Consider the following 14,432-nt stretch of genomic DNA (forward strand, 5'->3'; position numbering starts at 1 on the left):
TTTAATACAAATAGACCTCCTGTTAACTTTTTATATATTGAGCTTTAAACTTTAAGTAAAATGTTTTGGAACTCAGTTATTTTATGTTGCATGATGATCATGAATACATGTTTAAATATCAACATTATCTGTCCATCCTCAGTAACATACACACAGAATGCCCCTCCCCCAGTCCCCAAACAAAGGTAGACTGCCCCCGCCCCTCCTCCTTCCCCTCTCCTATTCTCTCTCAGGGTTAGCTGCTTAGCTTAGTTAGCTTAAGCAGCCAACGTGACGTTAATTTAGATATTTAATGCAACGTGGGCATAAAGGAATGGCGACAATGCAAAGCATGTTAGATGCACTTGACCCGTTGCAGGGGGAAAACTGCACAGACTTATATCGGGTCGCAAAATAGACGCTCTGTAGCGCTGTTCTGCTGTACAGAGCTACACAGCGTTTCAGACTACTGGGCGGATACGACTCGCAGGATTTTCAAAATAAGAGTATCGCAATATGAATCGATCTTTTTACGTTGCATCGATCCTATTTGATTATTGATAATAGATCGATATATCGATCTGGATCGATGTATCGTCCCACCCCTAGTCATTGTGTGTCTCTTCAGATGTCTTGTACAACTTAACCCTCTGCCACAAACTGAATAACTAATGGTTTCACTCCAGTATGAGTTCTCACGTGTCTCTTCAGACTTCCTTGACTACTGAACCCTTTCCCACAAACTGAACAACTAAATGGTTTCTCTCCTGGAGTCCTGTATGAGTTCTCATGTGTGCCTTCAGATATACCTTCGTACTGAACCCTTTCCCACAAACTGAACAACTAAATGGTTTGTCCACAGTATGAGTTATTGTGTGTCTCTTCAGATTTCTTGTACAACTGAACCCCTTCCCACAAATTGAACAAATTAATGGTTTCTCTCCAGTATGAGTTCTCATGTGTGTCGTCAGATCTCGCTTCATACCGAACCCTTTCCCACAAACTGAACAACTAAATGGTTTCTCTCCAGTATGCGTTCTCATGTGTGCCTTCAGATTTCCCTTCTGACTAAACCCTTTCCCACAAACTGAACAACAAAGTGGCTTCTCTCCAGTATGAGTTCTCATGTGTCTCATCAGATCTCCCTTCTCACTGAACCCTTTCCCACAAACTGAACAACTAAATGGTTTGTCCACAGTATGAGTTATTGTGTGTCTCTTCAGATTTCTTGTACAACTGAACCCCTTCCCACAAATTGAACAAATTAATGGTTTCTCTCCAGTATGAGTTCTCATGTGTGTCGTCAGATCTCGCTTCATACCGAACCCTTTCCCACAAACTGAACAACTAAATGGTTTCTCTCCGGTATGAGTTCTCATGTGTGCCTTCAGACTTCCCTTCTGACTAAACCCATTCCCACAAACTGAACAAATTAATGGTTTCTCTCCTGTATGAGTTCTCATGTGTGCCTTCAGACTTCCCTTCACACTGAACCCTTTCCCACAAACTGAAGAACTAAATGGTTTCTCTCCTGTATGAGTTCTCATGTGTGTCGTCAGATCTCGTTTCATACCGAACCCTTTCCCACAAACTGAACAACTAAATGGTTTCTCTCCAGTATGAGTTCTCATGTGTGCCTTCAGACTTCCCTTCTGACTAAACCCATTCCCACAAACTGAACAAATGAATGGTTTCTCTCCTGTATGAGTTTTCATGTGTGTCTTCAGATTTATCTTACAACTGAACCCTTTACCACAAACTAAACAAAGTGGTTTCTCTCCTGTATGAGTTATCATGTGTGTCTTCAGACTTCCCTTCTGACAAAAGCCATTCCCACAAACTGAACAAATGAATGGTTTCTCTCCAGTATGAGTTCTTATGTGTCTCTTCAGACTTCCTCGATCACTGAACCCTTTCCCACAAACTGAACAAATGAATGGTTTCTTTCCTGTATGAGTTCTCACGTGTGTTTTCAAATCTCCCTTCATAATGAACCCTTTCCCACAAACTGAACAACTAAATGGTTTGTCGACAATATGAGTTATCATGTGTGTGTTCAGATTTCCCTTCTGACTAAACCCATTCCCACAAACTGAACAAATGAATGGTTTCTCTCCTGTATGAGTTCTCATGTGTGTGTTCAGATCTCCCTTCCAACTGAACACTTTCTCACAAACTGAACAACTAAATGGTTTCTCTCCAGTATGATTCTTTGTGTATATCTTCAGATCTCTCTTGCTGAACCCAGGCCTGCTGTTAGATACACCTTTTATTTTCTGTATCTTCTTTGGTTTCAGAGTCATTAAACCTGACAGAGGTCCTTCACTTTCCTTCCAATCATCACTGTCATCAGTCTCAGTTCCAGAACAGTGTGAAGAGAGAAGCTGATTATTTATAGTTGGTTCCAAATCACCAGCTGGATTTAGGCAACTGGCTGGTTCTGATACTCCACAGCCCTCTCTATCAGGCTCTGTTTGCATAATAGTTGTGGTGCTGGGTAAAGAGCGAGCTTCTCTGTTTCTCTCCCTCTGGGTTTGAAGAGGCTGGAAGGGCTGAGTGTTATCTTGACCATCTTCACATTTAACTGGGTGTTCTGTGATCTCAGAGTGATCAGCTTCTTCCAGCCCCTGGTGTAGTTCACCTTTAATCTGTAGGAGCTCTGGGTCCTGGGTTTGGCTGAGCTGTGAGGACAGAGTATTTCCATCATCATTTTCATATTTCACCTCCTCCTGTTCCTCTTTAATCTGTAGGGACTCTGGGTCATGGGTTTGGTTAAACCATGAGGACTGAGGTTTATCTTCATCATGTTCATTCTTTAAAGAGACACAAGTCAACTTTATGACATCAGCCTCCTCCAGACCTCGAAGCTGCTCTCCCGCCTGACTGGTCCAGAGTTCCTCCTGTTCCTCTTTAATCTGTAGGAGCTCTGGCTCCTCCTGGCCGACACTGTGGCTCCTCTCCTGCTGCTCAGGGGGAACCCCCTCTTCACAGATAAACTGCTGTGAAGCAAGGGAGTCTAGAAAGAAGGGCATAAAATAATGTAATTAAAATAAATAATTCAAAACCATTGCTTTTGAAAATAACAAAGGAACAGGTCACTATTTCACACAACACTTTTACCAGGAATGTAACACGTTGAACCAATATATAGGGATGCAGAGATGGGGATGCCCATTATCTCCATCACTATTTGATGGATCGGTATCGACTACAGGTGGTCTGATCCATTACCAGTTGTCATAAAGCATCATCCTCCAATAACATCAGAGCAGTGCATGGTTGAGAAGGGAAATGTTCCCAGCTTTCCCCCCAGAATGTATCCGATTCCGCTTGAGGAGATATTGGCCAAAGTTTTGGAATCTGTATTACATAAGGCTGTATATAGAAGACGCATCAGCACTGTTTTATCCTTTTAGAGAAAGTCCCCACTTTAGATTTTCTTACAATGTGCACCTAAGCCTTGAGCACACTTTGGATAGAATAACAGCGGTTCTCAAACTACGGGTTGCGACCCAAAGTGGGGTTGCGCATTGGCAGGTAAAAGAAATAATAATAATAATAATAATTAGAATCTCTTTTTTTTTTATGTTCTGGCAACATATTTAGGCTAAACACGCCTCGTTTTATAAAAGTGTATTGATAACATAGTGGTGTAATTACATTTTCTAATAAATATGCATCAAGTTCAACAATGTGTGCTTTTATTCATACGTTCATTTCATACACCTTTAATCTGTAGGAGCTCTGGGTCCTGGGTTTGGCTGAGCTGTGAGGACACAGTATTCCCATCATCATTTTCATATTTCACAGGGTGTAAGGTCATCTTGGAACCATCAGCCCCCTCTAGATCTTGAAATAGTTCCTCCTGTTCCTCTTTAATCTGTAGGGACTCTGGGTCCTGGGTTTGGTTAAACCATGAGGACTGAGGTTTATCTTCATCATGTTCACTCTTTACAGAGACAAGAGTCAACTTCATGATATCAGCCTCCTCCAGACCTTGAAGCTGCTCTCCCTGCTGACTGGTCCAGAGTTCCTCCTGTTCCTCTTTAATCTGTAGGAGCTCTGGCTCCTCCTGGCCGACACTGTGGCTCCTCTCCTGCTGCTCAGGGGGAACCCTCTCTTCACAGATAAACTGCTGTGAAGCAAGGAAGTCTAGAAAGAAGGGCATAAAATAATGTAATTAAAATAAATAATTCAAAACCATTGCTTTTGAAAATAACAAAGGGACAGCTCCCTATTTCACACTACACTTCTACTAGTTATGTAACACGTTGAACCAATATAGGGATGCACAGGTGGGGATGCCCATTATCGCCATCACTATTTGATGGATCGGTATCAACAATAACATCAGAGCAGTGCATGGTTGAGAAGGGAAATGTTCCCAGCTTTCCCCCCTAGAATGGATCTGATTCCGCTTGAGGAGATATTGGCCAAAGTTTTGGAATCTGTATTACATAAGGCTGTATATAGAAGACGCATCTCAACTCTCTACCAGATCAAAGAGGATGAAGAGCTCTTGGACAATCTGGTCAGGTCAATTCATCAGCCTGCACCATCCATCATCGCCACCTCCCATGACTCTAGTGATGAGGATAAAGATAATCTACCATGGGCTGGCGTAGGGCTGGGCGATAAAACGATAACGATAACTATCACGATAAATTATTTCCTCGAAATAAACATGAAACGTGGTCGCAAAGTTTCGATATATCGATTTTCCAAGCTTGGCTCCGTTCAGCCTCGGCTCAGCACACTCACAACAACCAGCGTTACGTGATGACGTGCTTACGCACAACAGCTAACAACCAATCAGTGAAGGAGATGGCCGAGACACGGAAGGAGGTAGGACTCACTCAACAACAAGGCTTGCTAGGCTAATTAGCTTGCACGCCGTTGTTTTATATATTTACGTGCCGAGTATGTGTGTTTTGAATTCTGAGGCCACGTTTATGGTAGTGTGGGATATACAGTGGACGTCGTTTCAATATATTGTGGCGGAAGAGAGTATTTTAGTGTCATATTTAGCACATTGTCATGGAATCCACCGCTTAGAACCAACAGGCTGGCTAGGATAACAAGCTTGCACGGCACTGTTTTATATATTTACGTGCCGAGTATGTGTGTGTTTTGAATTCTGAGGCCACATTTATGGTAGTGTGGGATATACAGTGGACGTCGTTTCAATATATTGTGGCGGAAGAGAGTATTTTAGTGTCATATTTATTGTCATGAGATACTCCGCTTGTCGGCTAACGTGCGCAGACTGATGACGACATCAACTCGACTTGAGACATTCGCAGCAGCATAAGAAGTTAATTAAACTTGACGGAGATTATATCGACGATAATTATCGATATCGAATTATATGAAAATAATTTTATAATTTTATCGCGATAACGTTTTTGGTCATATCGCCCAGCCCTAGGCTGGCGGCACTGGACTCCGCAGATAGAGGGCTGGTCTGCTGTAAGAAGGTAGAGGGGTTCCTGCCGTGCCCCACCACCCTCGAAGAAGGTCCTACAGCCCTCCGACATGTTTAGCACCTTGGTGCTGGAGCCGGTTAGTGAAGACCCCTCTTCCCAGATCTCTGTCTTGTCTGCTCGCCCTGCAGGTTCCCTGCCTACTGCTTCCTCAGCTGCCCCACCTGCTGCTTCTACGGCTGCCCCGCCTGCTACTCCTGTGACTGCCCCACCTGATGCTTCTCAGGGAGAGGATTGATTGAACATTTTAATTAACAGATTGCAGAATGGGTACAGTACAGTGCAGCTCAATACACACAATTGTTAAGGGGATGCAGACCAGAGAAAGACTTTCTTCTTGTTTACATCAGGGTCCCCCATTTTTTATTCATAATGACATGTATGACATACACAACATACAGATATACATACAGATATACATACAGATGTAAACATATAATCTAATCATGACATACATGACATACAGTACTATACAAGATACAAGATACAAGAGTTTTATTTGTCACGGCATACAGGTATACAGTGAAATGCGGGGGGTCTCGCCCGCAACGATGTGCAAATACAAGTAATAATATAAGAGTCCAACCAATAGTGCGACAACAAGTAGGCATATCGGTATCTGTACATGAGCTATTTACAGAGCTATTTACGATCTCAAGCTATACTATTCTTAAAGTTATCTTTTCTTCTGTAAAGTGTCCATAGTGTGAGCGTGTGCGGCATGAGTGTGTGTGTGCTCATGTTAAAGTGGCTGCTAGTGTGTGAGCGTGTACAGTGTGTGTGTTGTGTGTGTGCTCATGTGTGCTTGTGTGTGGAGAGTTCAGTGTTCAAGGCTCTGATGGCCTGGGGGAAGAAGCTGAGCCGAAGTCTCTCTGTCCTAGTAGCTGGTGCTCGCAGGCGTTTGCCTGACCGCAGCAGCATGAACAGGCTGTTGTTGGGGTGGTGAGGGTCTTTCATTATCCTGCAGGCTCTGGATTTGCACCTCTTGTTGTTTAGGACCTGCAGGGTTGGTAGTGCAATACCCGTGGTACGCTCGGCTGAGCTCTGAACTTCATTTGACCATGTCAGGTCCTCTGAGATGTGGACCCCCAGGTACTTGAAGCTGCTCACCCTGTCCACGGTAGCCCCGTTTATCCTCAGTGGTGTGTGTGTCTCCTGCTGTCCTCTCCTATAATCCACGATCAGCTCCTTGGTTTTACCAATGTTCAGGAGCAGGCTGTTGCAGCGTTTCCGTTAGCCGGTAATTACCGGTATTTGACCGGCAAAATCTGTTGAAGTCCGACATATTTAATCTCTCCGGTCTTAATGTCCGGTGAAAATAATTCCCTCTAAGCACAATTTGATTATTTGAATTGTATTAAAATAGGCTAAAATTAAATAGCCTATGCGATGAACGAAACAATCATTACATTTGTTTCATCGTTGCTTCTAATAATGACAACGACGTTGTCAGCGAGAGCTTAGTTCTGGGTTTGCGAATACATGTGCAGCTGCAGAGCCGGAGCAGCAGCGGCACAGTGCAGTACTCCAATTCAGCCATTGGCAATTCAGCTGTTGGGTGGGGGGCGCTGCTGAGCGGTCCCCAGATAGAGCCAAAAAACAGCTGAATCTGCTGCTCTGCAGCGACATACTCTTTGCAAATAAGTCGTTGCGAGGTGGAGAGAGAGAGAGTCGTCACGCAAACCCACGATAATGTTGCCGTCTCTCTCTGCCAAATTTCTCAGTTCTTCGCTTGATATAATTAATACAAATGTCCAATATAACGGAATTTGTTAGCTCATAAAAATGTGATTATAACAGACTGTAATGTCGGGCGACTGCCCACAGACACCTATTTGATTTAAAGTCGGCAGCAGCACGGAGTCTCTGGACTTTTATTTGGATAATGATTGTATACGCAAAAGTAGCCTAGTTTTAAGTAAAAATATTATAAATCTACATGCCTTTTGCCTATCAATTGTTTTTAAGCTCAATAAACTGACCGGAATTTCTCTCATTTGACCGGTAGATTGAAATCTACCGGACACTGAGGCCGGCAACAATTTTTTCTAACGGAAACCCTGGGCTGTTGTCCTGGCACCAGCGTTCCAGTACCTCAACCTCCTCCCGGTAGGCCTTCTCGTCGTTGTCCGCGATCAGCCCCACCACCACTATTACATGTGTGACATACAAGATATGCAAATATACAGTACTGTTAAACAGAGATCCTAACAGTAAATATATACATACGAGGGGGAGGGAAATGTATATTAGGAGGGGGTGGGTGGGTGTTCGGACATTTACGGGGGCCAGTTTCGAATTGCAGCCTCCCGTAGGTGCTCTTTGAGAGCGGTTTTGAAGGTGGGTAGGGATTCACATTTAAAAAAAAATCTTTATCCACTTTTTCTCCTCCTGTTTTTCTCAGATTTTCTCCCATCCCAATTTAGTCGTTATGCCATTTTCCCCCCTCCCCTTCCTGCTCGCATGTGCCCCCCCCCCACTGGTCGTCTAGGGAGTATATGACTTCGCAACAGCCATATTAGACACATAGCCATAATTTAAGATATAGTTTATGCATTCGCAAATATGAGAGCTCTGTCATTGAAGTGGGTGGTGGCAGCGTAACAGCGTTCACTTCACCCTGATGTAAAGTAGCAATTTTTATTGTTTTGTCATGACAAACCAATTACATAATCCCAACATATGTGTAAAGAAACAACATATTCCAGTTAACGGTATATTTTTTTTAATGATTCATTACGGTATAAATTAGGTTAACTGGAGCTGCGTATTGCTGGCTCTCATATTTGCGAATACAACAGCGTTCACCCTGATGTAAACAAAACAAGTCATTGCGACGGCCATATTAGACACATAGCCATAATTTAAGATATAGTTTATGCATTCGGAAAATATGAGAGCTCTGTCATTGAAAGGGCTTCTACAACGGAAGACGGCGGCTGCCGCGGGCTACGCAACTCTCTGCCGCGGGCGGCGCAACAACACACAGAGCGGCAGCGCGGTCACGTGGCCAATCAGAGAAACGCTGAACGAAAGGCTGAACACAAGTTGGTTGCCTTTAATGTTCACGCACCCCCCCCCACCCTCCCAGTGAACTGTGGTGTTCCACAAGGAAGCATACTAGGACCGTTACTGTTCCTAATTTTATGCAAATGACATGTCATCACTCATCAGCTTGTGACTGCAAATTGTTCCTGTTCGCGGACGACTCAGCCCTGCTGGTCTCTGACAAGAACAAGTTACAACTTACAGGTTGAACAAACTCAGCTCAGAACTCGGCAGAATCTGCACATGGCTCGCTGATAACAAACTATCATTACACCTGGGTAAAACAGAGTCCATTCCACTGTGCAATACTCCAATTCAGCCATTGGCAATTCAGCCGTTGGGTGGGGGGGGCGCTGTTGAGCGGGCCTGTGACCAGACCTAAAAGCACCCCTGGCTCTGCGGCTCTGCAGCTACATGCTATTCGCAAATCCACTGCTGCAGCCGTCCTCCCGTTACAGCCGTCGTTATCATAACACTACACACATATCATAATGTTTACAGCAAACTGTAGTTGATCACCAGGTATGTTTTATTAACGTAGAATAATTCATATAAGAAAAACGATAGGGAAATCCCTTACCTTTCTCCACTGGTTAAAAATGCCAGGAACTGAAATTGAAACTTGCTGTGCGCCGCGGTGATATGTGTTTATTATGAAATGACAATTGCGTGTCGACACGCCCACTGCGCGAAGCCTCCTAAATAACTTTTTCCAGTTTGCACATATCTATTATCTATGACTAATTCTATCTATTTTTAGGGGCAAATGCGATTGAAACAGTCGCGCTGTGGTTACATGACGTCATTGCTATTTTAGAGCTGCTCTACCGGTTACACGGTATAGTCAAAATCCATACCGTAGAGCAAATTCATACCGTTTATACCGTATACCGTTTATACCGTCCAGGTACGACTGTGCTTGTACCTCGTGGTACCAAAGCACCTCAAAGGCACTAAAAACAAAATTACAAACATCACAAAACAAACTGGTCAGACTACTGCTTGACCTTACTCCTAGAACCCACCTCACCCGTGCCCATTTTGACAACCTAGGATGGCTTAGAGTAGATGACAGAGTACAGCAACTTGCAATGGGCCTGGTCTACAAGATACACTAAAGCAGACATTTTAGACATTTGTAAATCAAAGGGACTACATGTCATTCATATAAATGTGAGAAGTCTAATCAACAAAATCCATCAAATTAGGCAGCTGGTACTGGGCAGCAACAGCAAGGCAGGAATACTCTGCATATCGGAGTCCTGGCTGGACTCTTCCATAGCAGACATGGAGATAGAAATAGAGAACTATTCAGTCATTAGAAAGGATAGAAACAGCTTGGCTGGTCGTTCATACTAACACAATTGGCAGTGTTAGGGGTGGGAAAGCTGATGGGTGGGTCCTGGTCGTTGTAAACAGCGACTCCTACAGTTCGGTCGGGGTGCCTGCTCAGCGAGGATAGGATCTAAGGGGGGTAGTGTGATCCTTCCACACGTTACACCCTCTCAGTGAGAGTCCACGCTGCCAGGTGAAAAGAAGCGGTTGATTGGCTAGACGTGTGTCGGAGGAAGCACGCGATAGCCTCCACTCTCCCAGACCGACTGTGGGGGGTAGGTGCGCAGCGACCAGGAAGGGGATTGGGAATTGGCATACCGACTAACATTGGGATGGGAGAAAAACGGAGGAAAAAGGAGGGGGAAAAATAATAAAAAAAGAAAGGATAGAAACAGGAGGGGAGGGGGTGTGTATGTTTATTGGGGCAGATATTGTTTTTTAATTTAAGAGCTGATCTCAACGAGGATGATCTTGAAGCAGTGTGGGCAGATATTTTATTTCCCAAAAGCAAGCCAATATTGGTAGGAGTATGCTATCGACCACCAGAGCAGAACGACTTTGTAACCAAACTGGAAGATCTGTGCTCCAAACACAACGACTTTGTGTCTGGTGAAGCTATAATTACTGGGGATTTTAATATTTGTATCAAGACGTGGCCACCCCTTGAACAAAGCCTTTTAGGACTTTTGCTCCAACCACAATTTTAAACAATTAATTGATAGACCCACACGAATAACAAACTCTTCCAGTACCACCATTGACCTGATATTAGTGACTGATAAACCTAAGATAGCCAACAGTGGGGTAATACATTGTGGTATCAGTGACCACTCAATTACATTCTGTACACGAAAGGTGGTGAAGGCAGCTATTAGCCACCACAACACTGTCAAGATAAGGTCAATGAAAAATTACAACAGCGAAGCTCTAAAAAGCAGACTAAATTCCATGGATTGGACACCAGTATATCGCAGTATGAACGTAGATAAAGCCTGGGCTCATTTTAAATCTTTGTTTCTGACGGCAATTAATGAAAGTGCACCAGAAAAAACAATGAGAACGAAGATCGGACAAGAGCCCTGGATGAACCCAGAGATCCTGGCAGCTATAAAGTCCAGAAATGACACATTTTCTAAATTCAGTAAAAATAGGGTTGAACAGGTTTATGAGGAGTTCAAGAAGAAAATAAATTAGGTTACGGGAATGATCAAGAAAGCCAAGGCTGAATATTTTAATGACAAAATTATCGAGAATAAATCAAATCCACAAAAATTATGGAAGTGCTTAAAGCAAACAGGGTATGGAAACAAGCTCAGGACAAAAGCTAAAAACATGATTCTAGACATAGGAGGCACAGTGATTACAGGCAATAAGAACATAGCTAATTGTCTAAATACGTTTTTTAACACCATAGCGAATACCCTAGTTAAGTGACTGCCAAGTACAACTGACATGTATGGGGAATAACAGGTATTGGAGTACTACAAACAGAAAGGTATCCAGACAGATTCCTTCTCCTTTGCGAGGACACAGTTTTGAAAAAAACTGAGGGCGCTCAATCCTATAAAGGCAACAGGACGCATGAATACTTTCGGCAACTAACATGCCCTTCCGCGTTGCCGTTGGCCAGCGCTCTCCTGCGTGAATACCAGCGCTCTACGCTCGTTTACCCCCTACGCTGCGCATGAGGCTCCCCCAGGTGCTCGTTTACATGCTACGCCGCGCATGCGCATGAGGCTCCCCCAGGTTAATACGCGACTCGATAATCCCCCTGGTTAATAATAATAAATGGGCATCACAGAACACGCCATATTAGCAACGCTGGTTAATAATAATAAGCGGGTATAGCATGATAATACCTAGCTGCATCAGATAATACCTACCTGCATCAATATACGCAGCGCTATATACTATATACTCCAACGCCTAACTAAGCAAGATGGACGCCGCGGGCGATCACTGCTATTCAGCCAACGCAGCCAATTCAGCCGCGCCACAGGCAGCAGATACAGTAATAATATGATGCTACCGACAGCAGCTACAGTAATAACATGATGCTACTGACGGCAGCTACAGTAATAACATGATGCTACTAACAGCAGCTACAGTAATAACATGATGCTACCGACAGCAGCTACAGTAATAACATGATGCTACTAACAGCAGCTACAGTAATAACATGATGCTACTGACAGCAGCTACAGTAATAACATGATGCTACTGACAGCAGCTACAGTAATAACATGATGCTACTGACAGCAGCTACAGTAATAACATGATGCTACTGACAGCAGATACAGTAATAACATGATGCTACTGACAGCAGCTACAGTAATAACATGATGCTACTGAGAGCAGCTACAGTAATAACATGATGCTACTGACAGCAGCTACAGTAATAACATGATGCTACTAACAGCAGCTACAGTAATAACATGATGCTACTGACAGCAGCTACAGTAATAACATGATGCTACCGACAGCAGCTACAGTAATAACATGATGCTACTGACAGCAGCTACAGTAATAACATGATGCTACCGACAGAAGCTACAGTAATAACATGATGCTACTGACAGCAGCTACAGTAATAACATGATGCTACTGACAGCAGCTACAGTAATAATATGATGCTACTAACAGCAGATACAGTAATAACATGATGCTACTAACATGACGAATGCATAATGCCGCAGCGGCAAAACCTATTAATATTACGTGTTGATGGAATCGCGTCAATATAGAGAGAGTAGTGACGAATGCATAATGCCGCGGCGTCAATATCGAGAGAGTAGTGACGAATGCATAATGCCGCAGCGGCAAAACCTATTAATATTACCTATGTGTTGATATAGAGAGAGTAGTGACGAATGCATAATTTACACTTGTGCCAATTGCGTGCGTTTGTCTAAGTATTATTATTCTAAGTATTGCTATTATTATTATCTACCGCCGCTGCGGCAAAACCTATTAAAACCTGCTATTAAAACCTGCACAGCTTGCGGCTGTGTGGCGAAAACCTGCTTGGCGTGTGAGTGCCGTCAAAAAGAAAATGCGCATGCGCGCGTTACCGGCGTAGGGGGGAAACGAGCGTAGAGGGCTGGCCTATCGCTGGCCAATCAGAGCAACGCGGAAGGGCATGTTGGTTGCCGAAAGTATTCACGCCAACAGGACAGGACAAGATACCTGCTCGATTTCTTAGGGACGCAGCCGAGTCCATCGCCTCCGGCTTAACACACATTGTAAATCTATCTATCGGTCAAGGACAGTTTCCCTATGATCCCAAACAAGCCAGAGTCATTCCGCTTTACAAAAAAGGCAATAAACTAGACCCAGGGAACTATAGGCCTGTGTCGATTCTTAGTGCGGTATCCAAAGTAGGGATGGGCATTTTAAAGAAAAATCTAGATCGATTGATCGCATGCTATACTCGATTGATGGTGTATTACTCAAAAAGGGAAAACATTAAAAAACAATAATAATAATACATATTAGATTTTTTTAGTTTTTTTTACTTATTTTTGTTCATTCACGTATATATGTTTAAGGAAACCAACAAACAGTTATAATCTTACACATACATGTGAAAATATATGTAATTTTTTTTAAATAAAATTCATAAACATTTATAATTTCGATTATTTTTTTCTTTCGATTTTTCTCATAGCTACGAGTAATCGATTACTCACACCTAGGGCTGGGCGATATGACGATATTATATAAATATCGGGTACAGTTCATTAACGATACACTTTTTAAACGTATCGTGGATATCGTGATGTTTTGCCCAAGAGGATTGTGTCGCGTCAATCTGGTCCACACGTTGAAACTTTTGAACAGCGCCGCCCCACACACACACTACTGCATCAAAGTTACTACTTATGATAACAAAGGCATTCGTTTTGTGGCATTAACGTTATATAGTTACACGTTCAATAACATCAGCGTATTTACATAGCAACGTCCGAGGTCGACCTAGATATAGCAAGCATTAGTCGTTCATATCTCAGCCCGTGCTGACTCAGTTGTGCCCATTCTGCAGTCTGTTAATAAAGTTTTCAATCAGACAGATGTATGGAAAGGCTTTTATTATAATAATAATAAATAATAATAATAGATTGAATTTTAAGAGAGAAGCGCCTTTCTCAGACTCAAGGACACTGTACAAGGAAAGGATGGAAAAAAAAATAAAAGTAAGTAATAAAATTGAAAAAAATATATATAATAAAATACATAAAATATCTGTGTATAGTAACAACAAGAAAAAACAAATAAGATAAGAGATAAAAATAAATAAAAAAAAAAGGAGGCAAGTTCTGTCCAATTGGATGAAGTGGTTAAAATTAACAAACAAACAAACAACAAAACAAAACAAAACAACGGAATCTGTGGCTTAAAAAGAGTCAGGGGTGACTAACATCCGTTGCAGTAAAATCATTATGCCTCCAGTCGTTTAGTCATCCTGCGGAGCTAAAAGCTAAACGTCGGCCGCGGGGAGCTACCGCTACCATTGTTGTTGTCATTGAGCTCTCCAATGGCGGAAGTAAAAAATAAATACGCGCTTGCCGATTGGTGCTAAGAACAGCA

General features: G+C 42.9%; 1 protein-coding gene across 1 annotated transcript; it reads right to left on the bottom strand.

Moving 5' to 3' along the window:
• Positions 1-553: 553 nt before the first annotated feature.
• Positions 554-2,014, bottom strand: LOC311232101 (uncharacterized protein). The gene has a single exon (XM_084318787.1). It carries the CDS (start codon positions 1,965-1,967, stop codon positions 687-689), a length of 1,281 nt encoding a protein of 426 aa, XP_084174913.1. The 5' UTR covers positions 1,968-2,014; the 3' UTR covers positions 554-686.
• Between the last annotated feature and the right edge of the window lie 12,418 nt (positions 2,015-14,432).

This window comes from Notolepis coatsorum, assembly GCF_963971535.1.
Source record: "Notolepis coatsorum genome assembly, chromosome: 7".
NCBI classification, from domain to species: domain Eukaryota; kingdom Metazoa; phylum Chordata; class Actinopteri; order Aulopiformes; family Paralepididae; genus Notolepis; species Notolepis coatsorum.

Coding starts and splice junctions, on each gene's coding strand:
- LOC311232101 (XM_084318787.1), bottom strand. CDS start 1,967: ATGAAGGGAGATTTGAAAACACACGTGAGAACTCATACAGGAAAGAAA.